The 22,139-nt window shown below is 38.3% G+C and overlaps 1 protein-coding gene across 5 annotated transcripts; it reads right to left on the bottom strand.

Moving 5' to 3' along the window:
• Positions 1–1,821: 1,821 nt before the first annotated feature.
• CDC7 (cell division cycle 7) lies at positions 1,822–21,205 on the bottom strand. 5 transcript variants are annotated; one of them, XM_074908199.1, is made up of 13 exons: positions 21,129–21,166; positions 19,644–19,700; positions 18,425–18,530; positions 14,970–15,056; positions 12,951–13,086; positions 12,227–12,320; positions 12,003–12,145; positions 9,925–10,174; positions 9,257–9,352; positions 8,246–8,424; positions 6,928–7,010; positions 4,065–4,214; positions 1,822–3,072 (listed from the first exon to the last, which is right to left on the bottom strand). In XM_074908199.1, exons 2-13 carry the CDS (start codon positions 19,644–19,646, stop codon positions 2,696–2,698), a joined length of 1,704 nt encoding a protein of 567 aa, XP_074764300.1. In that variant the 5' UTR covers positions 19,647–19,700; positions 21,129–21,166; the 3' UTR covers positions 1,822–2,695. The 5 variants fall into 5 exon arrangements, with proteins under 5 accessions (XP_074764300.1, XP_074764303.1, XP_074764302.1 ...); XM_074908202.1 differs by having other exon boundaries at positions 19,654–19,700; positions 21,129–21,152; XM_074908201.1 differs by lacking the exon at positions 19,644–19,700 and having other exon boundaries at positions 21,129–21,205.
• Between the last annotated feature and the right edge of the window lie 934 nt (positions 21,206–22,139).

Genomic DNA, 22,139 nt, shown 5'->3' with positions numbered 1-22,139 from the left:
ACTATCCAGAAAAACTTTGTTACTGTTTTGCAGGTGTTTCCTCAGATACTCTTAATAAGATGATCTCCTGTTTCCTAATTATCATTTACAACTAGGAAAAATATCATGAATTTAACACGTGCCACAATTTCCCCACCTAGCCTAGTTTAGTACTGACAATAAACTAGTCTTCCCTATACTAGATACAGAGATGTATTCAGATTTGCTCTGTTCTCAGGATTCTAGGTATCAGTTTCTCTTCCTCATTCCAATCAATGCTGCTTTTTGCTGCCATTTTTGGTTTCTTGCCAATTTATTAATATCCTTGTCATAGCACAGTGTCCAGAACATAACAGTAATCCAGCTGCAGCCTCACGACCACTGTACATGTGTTCCAGCAATGTCATTTCTGTGCCGTTTCTTCTAATTGCAACTCTCATGGTAGGAGATTCACATTGTTTATAAACATCTCAAATCATGTAATTAAACTTTAAAGGAATCTTGGTACTTGACTCTTACCTATGACTTTGAGAAATTCTTAGAATCACAGGTAAGAGAGAAGCAGAAAACTCAGTGGCAACCACTGCTCACCTCTAGTGTTTTCCTTAATTTTACTTTTTTTTTTTTTTTTTTTAAATTTTCATTGGGAGCCCCTTGCATTTAACATTTTACTTCTGGCTTTCATTCTTTTGTAGAGTGCTACAAAAAGTACTTCATAAGCATATGCCTGTTCAAATACCTTTTTCTTTTCACTTTATCCTCCCCCCCAAAAAACCTCTCCAGGTTTGAAATACATAGCTATCTGGAAGAAGGAATGTGTTCTTCTAGCTTTTTTATGGAATACACTGAGCTTAGAATTGCTCCTTACAGAATTTTATTTACCCTTAATGTTTTGGTAAAAACACTATTAGAAATGATTTTTCCTTTTTGGCTATTAAATTTATGCAGTGGTTAATTGTAGTGCCTGCTTCAAGGAGCTTTTCAGTGCTGTGGTTAGCAGGAAAGCTTAAAAAGCTGAAGCTGTTTAGAAAGTTCACCATAGATAGTTGACATATTTTTGCTTCTTGTCAGCTAGTGCTCTCATAAGACCATAGACAGCATGAGTGAATGTAGGAGGAAACAATACATCTGCAGACACTGGCAGACAGCATTGCTTGCCAAATTTGGCCACAGTTCCTTTAGATAAATAATTTCTCAGTGACGTACTGTGTTGAAATTATATAAACAGCAAAAATTACCAAGACCTGGGCCCCAGGGTCTTGTGGATTTCAAGATTTTCTGCAATCAATATTCTGACATCTGCAAATATTTTTCTCTAACAGCTGATGCCAAGAGCAGAGCAACTTTACCATTACTTTACCATTACTTTCTATGTATTCAAGGTTTTTAATATATTGAAATGTCTCTTCATCCCCAGCCCTGGTCAGGACCTTTGCACTATCATAACCACCAGCTAATGAGAAGGCTTACACAAAAGTTATCAAAGCAGCAATCTTTTTTCAGAATGGCTTGTAACCTCTTATAGCAACAGCTCCACTAATATTTCAAGAAATGTACATGGAAAAACACTGTATTAAGTTTCAGTTCCAGAATTATCAAGGGTTTTAAAGTAACTTCTGCTGAACATAATGCAATTTACTTTGCACACTGAATGTACAGGGTTAGAGGTTATTAAGGTTGTTTCTTCTACTTAGGACCAGACAATAGCTAGCTTTTAGCTCTCTGGTAAGACTTCCTTGATAATTAAGATACTTAGAGAGTAAGACAGTCATATACACTAGAGCTATCTGAAAAGTGTTTTCTATCACTGAGAATTTATGCAGGAAATAAACATGCATAATACTTCCTGAGCAGAAACACCCCACAGGAAAACCTTACCTGATTTTTATAGAAGCATCTCTAGACAATCTTCTGAAGTTATAAAAACAAATCCTTTATTTAACAGATATTCTTATAAAAAATAAGGTTCTGTAACAGAAATCAAACCTATGCATGTCACATGAGACATTCTGAAGGCAGCTGCCGTTAAATAGTGAGTTACTGGCACTGAGGAAACATGGGCTATGCAAAATGAGTAACTGCATTTAGTACTATTGCCTAAGTAGGAAAGACCAGACAGGAATGAAAATGTACTTTTAAAGTTATGCTTTTCTTTTGATGATATAAATTCCAACACCTGGCCCCTCCTAGCAACACTCTCAAAGTAGTAACTGTTCTCTGAAAATATTCTGAAGAAAATTAATACACTTTGTTCCATTTTCAGTTCCCCATGTACTAATCAGGAACAAAGCAGAGATATGTAAGTATGTAAAAAAGTCTCTCAAGCACTTTATTTCAGTCCTACCTTAAGGCAAATTTGTAAATTTTAAGGGAGTATCTTGAGAATTAAGCACAAAGCTTGTAAAGTTCTTTCTTTGTAGTTTTTAATCAAAGTTAACTCTCTCAGAGAACAGGTGTGCACTGCAATAACCCCTCAGAAGTGTCTTAGGATAAAGACCCTGTTAGTGATGTTTATGTAGTTTCTACATCTGCAAGTATTTCTTAAAGTAAACTGACATTTGCAGTCCAACTGTATCAAGACTAAATTTCAGTAGTTCTGTACACAGTGTGATGGTATTCCAATGCGTGTAAATGTTGAGGGCAACAAGGTAAAACAACCTCAGTATCTCATTTCCACATAAAACATGTGAAAGCAATAATAGAACATGGTATCTTCTCAGAGTCTCATGTCTTTAAAAAAAGGATGCAGCAAAGCCTCTTTTGCAGTTATTCTTGTTGCAGGGTTTAAGTCTAGTAGCTTATCAAGTAGGTCATATGCTTCATCAGGAACCTGATCCCATCCTTTCATGTCTGTTGCCTTCATTTCCAAAATACCATCACCTTCCTGAAAGCTCTTTAAGTGTTGAATTTGTTTTCCAAGTGTCTCAGGAGCACACTGTTTGTCTACTGCAACTGGCAAAGCTGAGTCATTTACAGACTTGCTGGGCACTTCACCCTGGGATCTCTTACTGCTGCTATTTGTTCCTCTCAACTTCTCACAGAGGGTTCTTAAGTTTTGTGCTGGGACAACTTGGGTACACAGAACTGATTTACCTAGAAAAAAAATTTTACAGTAAGTGACATTTTATTATATTTTCTATGCAACTGTAACTTCTAAGTCTGTTTCAGAGAAACTTCATGTCTTGAAGTGTAACCAGCATTAAAAAAAAATTCAAATCTCTCAAAAAACCACATCCAACCCCCCAACTCCTCCAAACCAGCCCTGCTTTACAGCAATAGCCCCAGCAAGTCAGCAGGGTAATAGTCTTGGTTCTGCTCAGAACAAAGCTGTTAGAGTTTGTTCATGACATTATGTAGTGAGAGGTGGTCACTCACCCCACACACCATCTTTTTGCATTTCACTGTCATTTTAACAGAAGAAAATTAGATACCCTGATTTTTACACCTCTGTCTGAAGAATGAAAATAGATGCTGTCAGTTACACTTCCAGGTAGCAAGTGCTGCAGCATTTGGCCTGCAAATAATTAGGGGAATGGTTATTTTAAGGTTTTGTGTGTTTTGAGGTGGTTTTTGTTTTTTAAACAGGCCATCTGTTGGTTTTTGGTTTGGGTTTGTTTTGGTTTTCTTTTTACTAGCCCTTCTGGGGGGGGGGGGGAAGCAAGGTTTACATCATCTAAATATTAAATCATATTGACTTAAGCCTCCAGGGCAAATTTTTCAGGAATAGAAACACTGCCTCAAGAATTCTAACCAAATGCCAGTAGAAAAAATTTAGTTGGCATATTTCACCTCAAGTGGCCCTGAGTGAAAGGCAGTAGATAGGCTGGGAAACCTATGGCATGAAGTACCCCAAATACAAATGAGAAAAGATAGAAAAATACAAAACTTTCTTAAAACTCTGTATACGTAGATTAGTACTTTTAGTGTTTTACATGATAAAAGTGTAATTTATCTCCAAGATGACTTCCAAACCTAAAAATATAATTTTATATATTTAAAAAAAAAATCATAGATTGTAAGTCCCTGCATTAAATAACAGACTAAGCATATGTTTTCCCATTTCCCCATAATTAAGGCTTGCATACCAAAAGTTTTAGCAGCCTGAATGGTTTCTCTGGATCCACGAACTGTCATGATTTGTGCCAAAGCAGTTAAATCATCACTTGCTTTGTAAAATGGATACCGTCCACTGAGCAGAGAAAGGAATATGATTCCCGCAGACCACATGTCAATTGCTGCAATTGAAAGCAAACTTAGTAATAACTAAACTCACCATTTTATCACAAACAAAATCACAACTTTCTTTAAAAAGAAATTATGACCTGAGAAGCTTCTATCAGAAAAAGGTATGTTCTGAAGTACTTACTGACTTTGGTCACATAGATAACACTTTAGCAAACAGTGGACATTACTATAACTAGATGGAAGAATGATTTCCTGCTTTGATGTACAGGGAGTATTTAAGCTTTTCCATAGAAATCTTCATGAGTAATTCCATTAACTTGCTAAACTTAAAACATACCACAACGATGTTTGAGGTTGTTTTACCCAGGGAGATGAGGGGGTGAAAAACTCACTACTTTTGATACTTACTTATGTTTGCTTCACATGAAGAAAACCTTAGATAAGGATCATAAATAACAAATAATTAACAAATGAATGTGAATCTGAATTTTTCTGGGACTGAGGCTGCCAGTTAGGCAGTACTAAAAAAATTTATCTTACTATGAACTTTGTTCCTCTCTAATATGAAATCACCTGACAAGATAGCCACTTTAAGAACTGTAATAGTTAGAAGTTATTCATCACTTTCATTGTGTTATGAAGAGTACAGAGAGTACTCTGGGGAAAGACGCCAAAGTGCGATGGAAACTTTAATACTAAAAGTTATGAGAATACCTGTCTGCCATAATTTTTTGGCTCACTAAGGTGCACATTTTCAGAGATGGCAAGGAAAGTGAAGGAGAGCATTTGAAGGATTCTCAAACTCTAAAGAGAAAAATTAAGTTGGGAAATAAAGCCATAATTTTCTTGAAGAGAAGTAGAATAACGAGTAGTAAAATAGGCAGTAATTAATGTGGACATTTTAGTTAGAAACACTATTACCACAGGAATTCGGGGGGGAAAAAAGAATATTAAGTTGACTTTACTTGCAAAACCAGATTTTATGTCTTTTATTAAAAAAATAAAAATCCAAGTTAATCATTTGGCACAATTGACAGTGGCAAAATGTTGTATCTTCTTCATAGTTCCTGTAAAAAAGTTTTTGTATTACTGTATCACTGTTGAAAAGATCATATTATTTGAGGTGTTGTGCATCATCCTGATTATGTGGTTGGGAAAGATGGAGCCATCAAGACCTTTAAATAAGTTTAACTACTTAACTCTTACCGAAATTAATAGACTTTATATGTCTGAATGGCTAGTAAATCCTGGCCCTACAATTCTGGTATTGCTGGGATCATCATCAGACTGCAAGATCCTGTGCAATGGTATCAAAATCATGACTACTCTCTATGCTTTTTGTCTAGTGCTATCCAGCTAGTGAGGTAGAGTGAGAAAACGGGAGCAGAGGGACAAACCAAGTAACTAGACCCATATAACATCAGCCTGGGAGTTTAGGTTGTATTCCCTGCACTGTGAACCTGGATCAGATCCACTAAGGTAGCACTGGATAATCAACTGGATATAGCTGTTAACTTCGTCTCAGCACAGAGACCACAACTAGTAGTAAGACTGGAAGGAATACAAGGAGGTGACTACAGCAGTCCCAGATGGAAGTGGAGATTTGTTAGTTCAAATACAACAATCTCATAAATATTAGCATTAGTCTACCCAGTTCTAATTAAGGCCTTTGTTGACATACTACAGGAGCTCGGCACCACTGACTCAGTACTTTTAGGGCTGTCTGTGCCACACCCAAGGGTTTGCAGATTAACCCGTATTTTCTGTAATCCTGTACTCCATTGCTCTAGAGAACAGAAAACTGTCTGAAAGCATACTTAACACCAGCATGTGTCCAAGATTTCCTAGGTATTTCTTCCTTCTGCCTAAATTCTGTCTAGACAGATTCAGATATTGTCTAAACTTGTCCTGGATTTCTGGATGTCTTCTAGCCCATAAAGCTGGCTGTTACAGCACAGGCACAGTAACTCCAAACAGGCTGCCATACCCCTTGAAACCCCAGTCATACCCACAGCACAGATGTTGTTGCAAACAACACTAAGTTATCTAGGGATAAGCTGATCAAATTTATGTAGTTAGGTCTATTCTGAATGTGTATACACACTTTAAGTACTGAAAATTGACAGTTTTCTCAAAATGTATTCAGCAAAACAGTGGCTAAAAATGGTTATTTTGAATCCAATTTTTGAGGACATTTGTATTTATGCCCCTTTCTTAAGTCAAAACTCCTGGTGGTACACCAAATGTTTACCAAGTAACTTTGATTTCATTGGTTCTCCATTCTCCAGGTAGGCACCTCTCCCATCCTACTTTCACCAGCTAATGCACTAACCATCCTTCTGTTCTCCAATATCTACCCAGACTACTGAAACTTATGTATTTGATAGTTAAGTCTAAAGTACGTCCTCTCCCCAAGATTTATTCAAGTAAAATCTTGAATCAATAAGCCAAGAAACCTGACAAAAATTACAGCTTGGTTTTCTTTTAAAAGTCATTATATTCAACTCCTGCATATGACATTACCCCTCAAATGAATAAAGGCATATCCATGTTTCAAATGCAGGAAAAATATTCCTAACACATTCTTACTCTGAATACTAAACTTTTAATTAAAATCAGGAAATGCCTGATAAATGTTAGAAGGGGTTATATGAATTTCACATGTAAACAGAAACACTCCCATAAAAAAGACAACATAATATGCATAAATGAGAAGGATCAAAAGGTGAAAAAAGGCATTAGTTTCAGTCTCTTGTGCAGTACCTGTGGTCTGAGTGGGACATTTTGTTAATACTTCTGGTGCTCTGAATCCAGGTGTTCCTGCCCTTGGAGCAACTTGCTGACACCTTGTAATAAGAGACAAACATGTTTAGAAAATAAAAGTTGATAAATAACTTCTAATTCTAATGCTTAATATTATTTTTGGAATACACTTGCATAAGATGTGTAAACAGTCTAACCCTGCCTTATTCAAGTTTTATAGAAGTTTGAAGCAGCTTATTATCTAGCATGAAATTATGTGGCATAAGATAATAACTTATTATATTATTTTTATTACATTATCTATCATAAGGTAATACCACAGAAATACTTATTGCATACTTCACTCACAATGACCTTCTTTAGTTTAATTCAATAGCAGCATAATTTTTGCTACAGGCTTGTTTTCATAGGAAACTTTCAAGTTGAGACTGATTAACCAAAGACAAAAAATGCATTAGATTACTGAATTTGGATGGTCTGGCTTTGTATTACTCCACAGCAAACTAAGGTTCAGTATTTCTAAGTGTTGACAAGAATGTACTTTTTATTAGACTAACTAAAAGGTATGAGATTATCATTATTAAAAAAAAACCCCAACACTTTTCAGAGCTTTCTTGTATGGCTTAAAGTGCCTTCCTTCTATGGGCTACTTCTGAGTATGGCAAATTCCTCGTGTTTCATACTTCTGAAATGAAGTTGATATCACCATATTTTGACAGTCTGGGAAGAGAGGGACCCCACAGTTTCATGACTGCCTAGTGAAGCAGAATCCTCTATATTAATCTGTGTTACTTAATGTGTGGATAAAGGCAATAGGAGATCATAACCAAAAGTAACTGCAGAGGGATGGAGCTGAACTGAGTTATTAAGATTCTCTAACCTTTTATTACAACTTAAACTTTATTTTTTAAATTAACAAATACAAAAACAGTCATGCTCCCTTTTTATTCTACATTTCATGATTCCAGAATCCAAGCTGTTGGCCTATTAGATAACTACTAATGACAGATTGATGTACTGTCTTCTAAGTGTTGTAATTAACTTGAGCGATTTGCTACAACACGTGTAGGTGGATAATTAAATACAACAACAGAAAATCATTAACAGTGAATCTCTCTTGCTGCAGATAGCAGTGAACCAATTATTCCATTAATTCGACGAACTATTCTTGTTTTAAAAGAGCATACTCAGTGTTTTAAGGGTTGCACAGATCAAATGCTATCTTTTACCTACTAAATCAGCTGTCTAGTAAATCTAAGTTTCTGAGCGTGCCTGACAGCACAGCAGACAATTTTACAACATTATCAAAGCAAATTACCTTGAAAGGCAAACACTGCAAACCCTTTCCGTTGCGAAACAGTCACAGGTCAGGTTTGAGGGACAACCACTGGCCGCTTTCCTGGCTGCCCCATTGCTCACTGGTTTGGTAGAAATAATCTTCTTCTTTGTTACTAACTTCCTAGATGAAACATCTATCATCTTTGATTGTTTTATGAGCTGCAATGTAGATATTTTAGAAAAGGTGACATATTAAGAAGCTTCCCTTTACATACAGATAGGCCAGTTCCTAAAATACTAAGACTGAACAGGTGCTCATAAGCAAAAAGCTGCAGTTTTAGAACAGAAGACAGCAAACCCTTAACAATAGCACAACATCTATAAAATAGACACTGGAGCTTTTAAATACCCTGATTTCCTCCCCTTCCCCTTTAGAAAACATTTTTCAGTGTTTACTAAAATACAATACACATTAGGTACTCTGAAGCTACAAGACAAGGATTTTTCAAGTTAGTATCATGTTTCAAGAATTCTTCTGGTTCAACACAAAAATTAAAAAACTGTATACAAAATGCCACAGCAACACGCAGGCCATAACTCTTATTCTACAATAAGTTGATCACTGGTGTCCAAACCCTCTAATTTAGTTGGGGTTTCTCCCTTGTCATATTAAATACTAATTACAAAAGTACAGAAAAATATTTATTACAAGTTTTTTCTCTAGCTTCAACTGCAAAATGAAAAGAAAATGAAGCCTCACAAGATAAGTACATCCTAGTTGCACAGATACATGTGTATGAAAAAAGATAAACTTAGCATGCAAACAAGATCAGCTAGAGAGACAGCTACAAACCTAGTTCTTTTGAGTTTCAAAAGGGACTGAAACAGAAATGAAAAATTCTTTGAGCCTTTCAGCAAAGACACAATAATCTGCTCAAAAACTTTTAGTCCCACAACATCTTGGAGTAGTGATCAGTCTTACAGAACAATCAGTTCTATAATTTTTCAAATATGTAACAGATTGCTCTTCCTGATGAGTCATACTACTTACGTTTGTGCTCCAGTTCTCCTGGTATGTGGAACTATAGACATTGAAATTCCTCTCTCCAAAGACAGAGCGCTGGACGGAATGGTGCACAGAATCTTCCTACAATACCAACAAAAAGGACAATAAGGATCCTATCTAACACACAGTCAGCTGAATACTGACAGTTCAAAGAAAAAAGTGTGAAGTGACATAAAACAAGAACAGCTGCATAGTAAGTTATTTTCATGCATCAGTTTACTGTGGATGAAGAAAACATGGTCTAGACAGAACAGAAAACATGCTTACAAAACTAATCACGCCTCAGAAGTACCCCAAGACAATCTGAATATCATCTGTACTGCATTTGTTACACAACAAATAACTAAACATAGATGAAAAATTATTGGCTTGGAGTTCCACAGTACATGTCATTTAAAAAAATATTTAAGGCTGTCTAAATAGTAACACATGCTAGGGTTTTACACCACCTTTGGCATTGTGTTGTATCTAACAGATAATGAAATGCCAATAGGGTTACATAGCCACTTTGATAAGAAAACTGTGATTCTGTGCATCACATTAGGATCCCCCAAGATATGCGTGCACAACTTCTGTTCAAGTATTACATCTCCCCCTGTTGGATGAAGTAATACATTAAACATACGACAATATTAATGAAAAAGACTGAGAACCTTTCCTCCTCTTCCTTGTTTAATCTGTATTTTTGAAAGTGAGCTGGACCTTTTATCAGCTGCTTTTGAGGCTGACTGTTGAACTATCTGTTTAGGTGCTGTGACACTGACAGAAACCCCATTTCCCAAGGCTAGGGTGGAATTATTTTGCAAGCAACTTCCCTGCTTGTCTTCAGAGTGGGCAGTTTTGAGAAGTTCGATTTTCGTATCAGGGGTTCCTTGTGCTAAGCCAAAATCTACCAAGGCATACCTGAAAGACACAAATTTAGAATCAGGAGTCACAAAGTATCCATCAATCAGTTCAGTTTACTATTCGTTACTTGTTTACTTGTCTTTCTTTCACATTATTACACAGTATGTTGCTCATCTGCTGTTGCCAGCACCACAGTCCTTGTCTTCCTCCTCCTCCTCTTGCCCTACCTTACCTACGCCCTCAATGTTTTTACCCTATATCCATCCTATTTCATTGTTTCTTGTACCAAAATCTTCTCAAATGCATACTTTCTCCAGTGGTGTTAAAAAAATACTGCCAGCAACTCCTTTGTGGGGTTCTTCTAATCCTATAACTCTGAACCTTCAGCCAACAATGAAGTACAAGTGACTTGACCTCTGCAGGATTCCCATGGGCAGAGAAGAAATGTAGCAGTGAAGACAAACAAGACTAAAAACGCTGAGAGTTTTGCCAGACCTCAAGCCATACTACTGAAATTTCCTTCAGTCTTCAGACAGGTAAGACTACATTAGTTCACAATTCGGATCTGCTTTTAAAAGAATTATTTTTTGCTACAACCAGTACAAAGACAATCCAGCTGTCTCTGGATCTCAGACAAACTCAGTTTCATGGCCTCCACATGTAAAGAGTGAAGCTCAAACAAATGCTGGAAGAGCAAAACAACAGTATGAATTATTTTGACAGATTTTAAAAAAATAAATAAATCAGTATTTCTCAAATCTTTAAGCTTGTGGTTTGAAAAAAAAATAATCAAAACCTCCCCTACAAATTCCCACTACATAGAATCCTAGGATCATTTAGGTTGGAAAAGACCATTAAGATAAGTCCAAGCCTTAACCTAGCACTGCACAGTCTACCACTAAACCATGTCCCTAAGCACCACATCTACACATCTTTTTAACACCTCCAGGGATGGTGACTCCACCACTTCCCTGGGCAGCCTGTTCCAATGCTTGACAGCACTTTCAGTGAAGAAATTCTTTCTAATATCCAACCTAAGCCTCCCCTGGCACAATTTGAAGCCCTTTCCTCTTGTCCTGTTGCTTGTTACCAGGGAAAAGAGATTGACATCCACCTCAGTACAACTTCCTTTCAAGCAGCTGTAGAAAGCGATAAGGTCATCCCTTAACCTCCTTTTCTCCAGGCTAAACCCCAGTTCCCTCAGCCACTCCTCATAAGATTTGTGCTCTAGATCCCTCATCAGCTTCGCTGCCCTTCTTTGGACATGGTCCAGGCACCTCAGTGTCTCAACTGTACATAGCACAATACTCACCAATACAGCCACAGGACTGCTAGCACTGAAACAGTACTTTATTCTATCCACTTTGGCTTCGCAAAAAAGCAGCACCTCGCTTTCTACAGTCTAATCATTGTAATTTGCAGGAAAAAAACCCAACCCTACTAGTTCTAAACATTAATTCAATGTAAAGTGAAACCAGCCCAAATCCAGCTATTTTATCCACAAGTAGAAACTTACAAGTATCAAACTATGTACCACAATTCCCTATTAGCATTTTTATTAAAAAAAAACCCAACTGATTTTATTCTTCTCATTCTTATTTAAAAAATTTAGTACTAGTACTCAATAGTAAATTTTTTTTTTTCAGGTACTTGTCACTCTGAAGTAGATATTACATTAAATATGAACAAAAAATTCCTTCCCTCCTCAAATCCCTAAACACTGAAAGAAAAATTTTACAAATAAAAAAGCCACTTTTGTAGTTTTATTATTTAAGCACATGTTATGCAGGTGGAAGGAAAAAAACCCAAAAGCCTAATCGACTCGGTTCTGCCAAGGCACACATCCCCAAATGAGATCACAATATGGTCATCTGGACAGACTTACTCTTTAAGCTGCCTGTTGTAGAGGAAGTTACTGGGCTTGACGTCACGGTGAACAATACCAAAGTGATGAATGCGCCTCAACGCTTTAAACAGATTAAACATGTATTCCCTCACTTCTTCAAAGGAAAGAGAATTCAAAATGTCCTGGAAGATTATTTGGATACTGTAATTATGCAACAGTTTTAAATTAAAACTTTTACTACACATAAAAAGTCTGGGACTCACCAAGAAGGATTCATGTTCCAGATATGGCATAACAATAACCACATGGTCATTTTTCCTAAAGCAATATTTTACTCCCATAACATTATCTTGTCCCCTAGAAGAAAAATAATGTCACTGAATAAAGATCAGAAGATGGATGTTTATTTTCATTTAGTTCTTAAAAATTTCAGTCAGGCTTTCTGTTATAGTCTGATTTATATTTTGACAGCAGTCTTATCAGCAGTCAGTAGTTATGCTGTTGCCTCTCATTGCTATGTTCCATTTGACTTCTGCAATTTGCAATGAGGTATCCAAAGATTATCTGTGGGGCCATGATTTGTAGTTACTGCTGTAATTAAATGTAGGCCTTAACTTTCATGATACCAACTGCTTTAAGAAGGTGCTATTTAGCACACTCTGGCAACAAGTACTCATTCCTAAAACCACAGTTTCTGATTAAGAGATTATTTTTTCCAAGCATTTCAGAACTGGAATATTAGTTATCACAAAGATACATCATAGAATTTCTCAGATGGAAAATACAGCACCATCTGCAAACTGAGACAAGTAGAAAAGGGCATCCATTGCAGGTAAGACATTCCAATTCTTATTTGCTCTTGATAGAAAGAATATACATTTCTGCGGTTAAAAAAAGGCAAGCAAAGAGCCAAAACTAAAAAAAAATAAATACAGAACAGTGAGATAATGTTTAGTCATGACAGTCATAACTTTTTTGTTTATGTACCCTGCTACTGTGAGGCACTGAAGTTCAGCAGCAATTCGCAGAGGGTGGCTGGTTGGAATCAGGTGCTTCAGAGCCATTTTTTCCTCGTATCCTGTTTGTAGTTGTGCTGTGGCCAAGTAAACTGTACTAAAAGTACCTGTAAAAAGAGGAGAAAAACACTGTCTTCAGCATTTTTAATTAGGTCAGTTCAGATTTTTTCAGAAGTGATCTAACTTTGCAGTCCCACAGTATACTTGATACTACATCAAAAGCAGATTCTAGAAAAGAAAAATGCAGTTCCCTTTTTCCTACTACTGAATTCAGTGATCTTGTATACAAGTTTTTTATGTCAGTAAAAATGCAAATGTAACACTGTCTAACTTGCTTGAGACACAGAGCTCTTTGAATGTAAATTTCCTATCTTTGATTTGCTTTCTTGTCTAGGTAGCTTACTTTCATCTGACATCTAACTCTTCTCTCCTTACGATGCAAGTGGGCTATATAATGCTAATCTGCAAAGCACTCCCTTTACTATTCAAAGAACTTCTGAAATGGCTACATTTTTCTTAATTCTGCTAACTTATCTACAAAGAAAGACTTCTCACATCATGTGTAACTTTACTATTTGTTTGCCCAGAGCATTACCGCATCGACAGAACATGATAGACCCATTTGAAAAAGAGAATATTAAGACTGTATGCTAAACTTATCCACTCATATCATTTTAAGGATATTCTAATATACCTCTTAGGAGGTTCATTTATCCTAATGATCTGAGATATCTGAACATACAAGTTGAAGCATTCTTCCATGTGAATAAACAGTACAAATTACTTTCCATTACATTTTAAGTATTGTGCTTGCATCGTGCTAGTTTAACAGTCTGTAAGTGCATACATACATCAAAATGCCAGAAAAAACTCTAACTACTTCTTGCAGTTAAACAAAAAAAATCTAGAGTACCATACGTTCAGTAGAATTGATTATAGCAACAAGGGTTACCAAGTTGACCTCAGACATTATTTTTGAGAACTACTAAAATGAAAGTGACTCCAGAATGGAATCTTAAATTGAAGCTTTTCTCATAACGCTGCAGAAGTGCAAGTATTTTTTAAAAACATTGTTTACTCCCAATAACAAAATCAAAGTACTCTTCATAAACAGATATTTTGTTTAATTATACTGTCTTTTTTATGATAGGCAGAACACCTTTTTTTGTTTTGTTTTGTTTTTTTGTTTTTTTTTTTGTTTTGTTTTTGAAACTTTGTATTGCTGTGGTGAATGGAACTGGGGTTATTTTTGGAGGGGGGGGGGCAGAGACAAAAACTTTAAGCCATCTAGTCTGCCATCACAAGTATTCCATCACAAAATAGCTGTAAAACAATCCAGCTCCTCACCAACATCTTTGTTTAAAAAGTGTGGAGTGTCGCAAAGCATTTCAGAGATCAAATGGTAAAGATCCAAAAAGTGCTGAAACCTGCACTCAGAAGTACCTAGGAATCTATTTAATAGTCACGACTAACAGTTATTGAAGGTATCTGCAATAGTATCTGTTGAAGGCAAGGTATACACAAGTGTTCTAAACTTTGATACTGTATGTCTTAAAATAAAAAAGTTGGATTTTTTAAAATATCAAGTATAATCTTTCAGTCTCCTCCAGTCCTGCCCACAGGGTTTCAGCAGAAAGACAGACATCTTAAGGAAGAGTAGTTAAATATATTACACAGATTTCTTGTGTAAAAGGGAAAAAGAATGGAGTTAGTTACTCAAATCTATCTCAAAAACTTTTAGTTGTCAAAACTGGAATGCTGGTTTTTGAAAGGTTTTAATATACCAGTTTTTCAAGAAAATACCTTGAAAATGTCCCTAATTAACATACTTATGTGCTCAGCAACATATTAGAATTCATACAGAGACCAAGAATTCAATCAAAAATGCATCTGGCTTGAATTGCATATATTGGGATCTTAGATTTATACATTTTAAATTAGAAATACCAAAAGAAATCTTAGTCTAAGCAAGCTAAAATAAAACATTTACCTTCTCCAATTTTTTCCTTAATTTTGAACACATTTACAAGCTGTGGCACTGCTTCATAAAGTTTTTCAATGTCTTTTTTTATTCCTGCTGTGGAAAAAATGGGAAAAGTGAGTTAGGAAATTTATTTCTTGATTCAATATCTGATCTATATTTGCAATCACAAGTCACACTTGAGTTCACAGGAATTCACATAAACAGAGGAAAAAACAGCAGACAGGTATCTATCCCTGCTGACATTAGCACCTGCATACTTGATAGTACTGTTGTTCTGCATCACACTCCCTTTTAAGCTGCGGCATTTAAAAATCTGTTGGGTTTGTTGGGTTTTTTTTTTTACTTATCTGCTATCTAGCAGTTCCTGAGAGGGCAAAAGCCTTCTGGTTAGTAAAACATCAGATTACAGCTCACTGATAAATGTTTTCATGAGATTTGCAATGTCAATTTCATAAAAGACAAACTATAATAGTTGTTTCTGTAAGCACAGGAGCACATCCATCGGATGCAAATCAAAAAGGTAGGAAAATATTTTTTTTTTTTTTTTTAAAGATCAACAATGCAGTCTTTCACACTGTTACTTAAAATAATAAGCACCAAAAAACATGCTTGCTCTGCATTTAAACTGATGCACTTTGTGCTGCGATCACTAGATGGCACGACAAGGATGTTGTACTGTTTTATTTCAAAAAATTATGTAGCTTTCCATTCAGTTTATGAACCCTTGTTGTTTAAACGTTCTCTACACTGCATAAGAATTCACTTCTTTTGAAGCTATGAAGTATGTAGAGGCTGTGACTAATTTCTGTAAAGCAGGGGTGAAGAATATTTTATTATCTAGAACTAAGCACAAACTGATATTTGGAAAGTCAATCAAATAGAAAAAAGAAATGTGTATACATTTTTCATCCTAAAAATAATAAATTTCACATAAATATATAAATAGTGTTGTATGCATAAAAATGTACAATGTTTTACCAGGAGCATAAGTCACATGCAATGAGAATAATTTTCAAAATATCACTGATATGCTAGAAACAAAGTATAGATTAGCATGCATCCCCAATCTTCTATGCTAGCTCACTTTATACAGCAACAGAATCTTAAGTGTGCCTAAAGAACCCTTTCTTCCTGGTAAAAGCCCAGTAAATTAGTTGTCAATTCAACTTATAATTTTTGACTGTAATTTCTTTTTATTTCAAAAAACTATAAAACCTAACACACTTTTGAGAACTGTTGCCTCTCTTACTATTCATTTACTTTTATTTTTTTTCCTCTTTAAGTTGTTCCCTCTGCTTCTCCAAGTTATTTTGTTTTAAGTCATTTCGGGACGGATATTTCAGAAATGAAAAAATACCTCTATACTACACACCAAAACCATCAACATTCATATAAGATACATTTGATCAACCAATAAAAGGTTGTTAATCAGTTTTGCTAGGAATCATATTTAAAAACTTCAAAAATATGCTAGGATAAAAATGACCAGGCTTATATTAACAGTCAAGATATACAGGACCTTGAGTCTTAATAATCCCTGAAGGAAAAGTCTAAGGAAAACTGGTCAGCTGTACAGTTATTCTGGTTATTCCCCAATTTTACAGAGCCAGATTAAGCTAAACACCTTGAAAAGTAGGAAATTGAAAGCTTGCAAAATCACTTCATTTTCCTGTCAGTATAGTAGATATTTCTGTTGTAAATACACTAAAAATTCAAGAAGTTACTACCTAACATTGTTTTGATAGCATTCATATTGCCCGTGTGCTCTGAACTTTGTCAAGAAATTTATCTATTATTGCTGTAATTCTTGTTGTTTTGTCACTAGAAAAAAACTGTTGATAAAAAGTTTTATCATTTAAAAAGTAGTATTTCCAGTTAGTTTAAACAGTAAGTTCAATTTTTCAAACAAATGTTTGTGTATTACATAACAAATGTAAAACATTCAAGAAAGCTTTCTGAAATCCGCAGAAAATATAGGAAGGGGAAAGGCTGCTATTAGTACCGTGTTCCATTTTCACCAAGAATACTCAAAGATGTTAAGAGATGAAACCACATAACAGAACTATAAATAACATTGAAACATTACTGCGTTGCTCAAAGACCTACACTTCCCCCTCCGGAAGACAGTCCTGTTACTGGGTCCTGAAACATCCTACACAAATATGATCCCAAGAGGTCAGTAGCCACAGAACAGAGCTACAAGACTGTTTTCAAAAGTGATACAGTTCAGACAGGCTCTGTTAGAACAATGTTGCTTAGATCTAGTTTGCTATCTAACCTGCTCCAAATAAAGCAACTTCGTTTTGTTCCAATACTTGCATTTTACTCAAGACTTCTTATGAGAGTTGCTTAGGCTTCAGTTTTTACTAAAAAAAAAAAGTATACTGACAGTAACTTACCACATAAAATTTGCACTGGAATTTCTCCAGTAAAGTTGGTTGGTTAGGAAAAAAGGTCTTAAATCTTGCAAAAAGCGAAACTGCCAACAAGGACTCAAAAGACCTTTTAAGTCTTTAGAAACTGGCAGATTTCTACTTTCCCTACCCATATCAGGTTCTGCGTTGTTTTGTGCCAGCAGTCTAACAGTCCTAAGGTAGATACTAAGAATCATGAAAAGCTCTCTCAGTAACTGCTACAGCATCTGCCAAATACTCTGTTTTGTCTGACAATGAATTCAGGTTCCTGCCTGGACAAAAGTTCAATGCTATTGGAGCACAAACAGCTGGGTGACACAGGTTGCAGATTCTAGGCCAGAGCAGTGCCTATCCAAGGCACTGAGAGCATTTAGTAACTCAGCACAGCTTCTTGTGTTGAAACATCCCAAAAAGTGCTAGAAACAGTCAGCAACTGTCCTTGTTGACAGAGAGCAGTATAAACATCATCTTCTGGGACCTGAATCCCCAGTGTTATATATATAAGCTGGCTGACCACCCACAATTACCTAGCAAGCATTGCACAGAAGGTCCAGATGGAAGTACATTCACAGAGAGACTCAAAAATGAGCAATAAAAACACTATCAGAACACATTTGTAGTTCAGCTTCTCTGGTAAGAGCGAACAGTGGTTTTATGCACAGAGACACATCTAAAGATATTTAAGGATAAAGCTGGCAATTATAGGTTAAAAGGCAAAGTATTATTTTTGTGTACTTGTCTGGTCAGAGAATTTTATTCTCAGGGATTGCCTTTTTTGAATTCTGGTATCCTCTTATAATAACATATTCTGTAATAAATAGTCGGGTTACTGAATTTTGACAAACTACTACTGCTGAAGTTTTGTAACACACAAAAAGCAGGAATAAACTTAAAATCAAAAGCCACCTCAAACATTGTAATTTCATTAATTTTTTATACAGTAAGATCATATACAGACAGGCTTATAATTCATGCTGAAATCTGAAACAACGAAGCAGTATGTCAGCAATAAAACATAACGTTAGCCATCTCTGTTTTAGCACGTACCTGAAAGCTTGCTGTTCTGCTCATGCTTCCCATGGAAGTATTCAGCCTGATGAGGGTGCTGTTCATCACAGTGAGACTTCAACACCGTCTCCATCACAAAACAAACCTGAAGTTAAAATTCAAAGACTTTTGAGGACCACTTCCGGTCACCTGGGGGAGCAAGCATCTCTGGTTAGACACTTCCTGGCCCTGCACTTGGTTACTGGGGTGAAATTTAGGGAGTCTGAGGAGTTCCTGTGTGCTACCTAAAACAACAAAGCATAACCCATAATTCCAGAGAAAAACTAACCCAGTAAACCCCCTCTATCTCTAGTAAGAGGAAAAAAAGGGGGAAGGGAAGGAAGACAGCAGGATAAACTGAGACACAAGTGATGTTCTTTCATCTTTTGTGTGTCTTCTCGTTCACATTAAAGCATTATTTTTTCCCTGAAGTTTGCTTTGAAAGACAAGGAACGGATGCACACAGAAACAGCTTCATTGGATACTGCAACACCCATACAAAGACAGAAAACCTGAAAGAAATAACAAAAAAATATATTGTCTCATATTGAGAGATTTCTCTCTTCTAGATAAAATCAACAAAAGGCATTATTATTTGTTGCCCTCTCCCATAACAAGAAATAATAGCACATGCTTATTTTGAAATGCTTCAGTAAAGTGTACTAATATTGTACAACCAAAAAATATTGTACAACCTAAAAACTGATAATTTCACGAGGAAAGGCAGAGAGCCCCAGGGCAGGATAACCAATGATAAGTGAGCCTGAAAGCACCACTTCTTACAGTTGCCCAACACTGGTTCCATTCAAAGATCTTCCTTGTTTGTAACTTTGCCAAACCTTCGAAGTTCTAACTGAACTTTTCCACACAGAGGAAACATATTCTGAAAAACTTCAAATTAAAGGATTCATCTGTTTCAGCTATGGAGCTAAAAATATATTTTGTCCCCAAAGAACATGAGCTACCTTGAGTCTGTCATCCTTGTGCAAAAGAACAGGGACAGGCAACAGTCTCTTATTTTGAGCAAGCTTTGCTGGAAAGTGGGACTTGGAAACTAATGGAATGAGATTAGAGATATTTCTAGAGTCTCACAGGTAGACACTCCCTCCACTAGTGCTGAGTAGGCAGACAAGCCTGTTCCAAACCTGAAACAGCATGGCCTCATTAGCAGAATAAGTAGTGCAAATTAATACAGACACCCCCCCTCCCCACTGCTCACCATGACCTACTTGCTCCGATTCAGCTCTAGGCTCTTCCAGTTCAAGGCAGGTCACACCTTGTTTGCAAAAAGAAAATGCATGCTTCTGTCTGCCTGCAAACAGCCATAGGAACGCGTTCATGGCTTACTGGCCATGAGGAGGGTGAAAGGGGCTCAATAACTCCAGGTGTCATTTCTATTCATTTATGTTAAGCAAAGAAGCTACTATCTGCAAAACTGAATACCTCGAATACTTGGGTATATTCAAAAATGGTTTACTACTCTGGAAGTGTAACAAAATGGAACATCAAACAAAATCTGATTCAGATATTTACTTTTTACATTAAAAAACACTCAAAAGACACTATTAGATAAAAAAATTTAAGAGGAAGACCAAAATGATCCAAACTTTCTGCTCAGAGAACTTGCTTGCTGTTAAAGCACATCTCCAATTTAAGAAAAAATGTTCTCCATATCAAAACAAGAAAAAAAAAAACCAAAACCCAGATAGTGACAGATTCAAACAGCCCACATTTCTTCATGGTCTTTTGAGTCAGCTATCTGAACCCTGCAGACAGAAATTAGTGACAGTGCTGCTGACTCCCTGGCTAATTCAACACTGCTAACAGGAACCCAGTCTGCTGCCACTAAAATGCAAAGCTCCATAAGTGCGAACTTACACAGACCGCCCTGGAAAAAACTCAGCACTTCAAAATAAAAGTTGATATTAATATATCTACTTTGTCATTTAATGAAAACAAATGTTGTGGCTGGATTAAGTCTTGCATTAAATTGACGTTTTTCTACAGAGACGCAATAAATCCGTCTACTACATGACAAGCAACAAAAGTCACACATCTAGAAACTCAGTTTGCGCTGATGATGCCGATACTGTCAGAGAAAAGGAAAACGTCTGGTGCTTGTCAGAGCAGGCTGGCTTTACAGGACAGCCCCTGGTAGCAAGGCTCCGGGCTAAGCCCACGTTCGCGGTTGCATTCGAACTGCAGCCTAAGAGCGCACAAGCTGCAGACGGGCGGGGGCACCCGCGAAACGGCGGGGCCGGAGGCCCCGGGAGACATACAAGCGGTTATAAGGAGGCGGCGGGGGATCCGCGCTGGTGGGCCAGTGGGCGTGGGGCTTCCCGGGCGGTCGCAGCCGCCAGGAGCGGGGAGAAGCAGCACCGCAGCACCCCAGCGCCCCCCCCCCCCTTCCCGAGCTACCCCTCAGCACCCCTCCGCCGGGCCAGGAGACCGTTCCGATCAGGGGAACTGCCCCCCCGAGGGGATCAGCCGGGACTGAGGCGAGGGGAGGCAGCGCGGGGCCTCCCCACAGACGAGCAGGCCGCACCGGGCTGGGCCGGGTCCCTCCCTCGTCCTCACGGAGAGGCCGCGCCAGACCGGCGCCCCCAAGCCGCCACGGCCGCAGCCCGCCAGGGGGAAGGGGCGAGAGGGGGGTGCGGGCCGGCCGCGGTGCGGGCAAGACCGGGGAGCTCGCGCGGGAACTCACGCAGGGCGCGGGCTGCCGGAACGCGCCGGGGTTTTGCCTGCTGCCGCCTTTTCCCGGCCGCCCCTCCGCCACCAATCCCGGCCCTCGGCGGAAGCCGCGGCCCCGGCCAATGGGGCCGCCGGCCGGAGGAGAGCGCGCTGCGATTGGCCGGCCGGCGGGGAGAGGCCCGCCCAGAGCGGCCAGCGGCGGCGCGCGCCAAGCGGCGTGGCGGGCTCGGGCCTGCGGGCGCGGGGCGGCGGGCTCGGGCCGGGCCGGGTCACGGCTGCGGCCGCGGCACCCCGCTCAGCCGTGCTCCGGCCCAGGGCCGCGCAGCGCGGCCCGGCTCGCCGCCGGCCGCCGGCGGTTGCCTGGCCTGGTAACGAACGTCGTGTGGCCGTGACCGAGCGATCGGCGTTCAGCCGGCGCTGTGCGGGCGCAGAGACCGTGCATCGTGCCCACCGAAGGGCCGCGGTGCCGCAGACCGAGGGCGCTCCATCGCCTCTCGCAGAGGCGGGGTGACGCCCGCCGCAGGCGCCCGGGCAGGAGAATGCGCGGAGGCGGTCGGTACGCGTCTCGGGACTGGGGTTGTGTGGGTCCGCTGCTCCGGGGATCTGGAACTGTTCAAGATATTCGTGCTCTGTACAGCAGTATTCAGCCCTTGTACAGTTTATTTTCTACATGTGATTACTGCGAAATAATTACAGTCCCTGGATAAGATCTTGTTCTCGTTAGCTCAGCTATAAATTCAGTTAAACAGTCGAGAGTCCACGAAACGACTCTCCATTTACACCAGTAATAACAGAGAACACGACTTGGCTTGCAGCTTTGTCTTATTACCTGATTATGTAACAAAAGGAATTGCACAGAATACAAAATTTAAAATAAATATGCATCTTGATTTTGGTCTGCACTGTAGCCACTGATCAACCATGAGCAGGACAAGGAAAAGAGACTATTTATTGGAATTGTGTTTTGCTGTTGAAAGTGGTTGGATTTTACAGAAGCCAATGCAGTTGCATGTTTGGAAATAAA

Source organism: Athene noctua, chromosome 5 (assembly GCF_965140245.1).
Source record: "Athene noctua chromosome 5, bAthNoc1.hap1.1, whole genome shotgun sequence".
NCBI lineage: Eukaryota > Metazoa > Chordata > Aves > Strigiformes > Strigidae > Athene > Athene noctua.
Note: the sequence above shows the minus strand (reverse complement) of the source record. Positions and strands in the feature narration are given on the sequence as shown.

Coding starts and splice junctions, on each gene's coding strand:
- CDC7 (XM_074908197.1), bottom strand. CDS start 19,764: ATGAACGCGTTCCTATGGCTGTTTGCAGGCAGACAGAAGCATGCATTT. Junction 12,321..12,950: donor CAGTGCCTCACAGTAGCAGG/GTACATAAACAA, acceptor TTTTTCTTCTAG/GGGACAAGATAATGTTATGG. Junction 7,011..8,245: donor TGCAGTGTTTGCCTTTCAAG/GTAATTTGCTTT, acceptor TCTTATTACAAG/GTGTCAGCAAGTTGCTCCAA.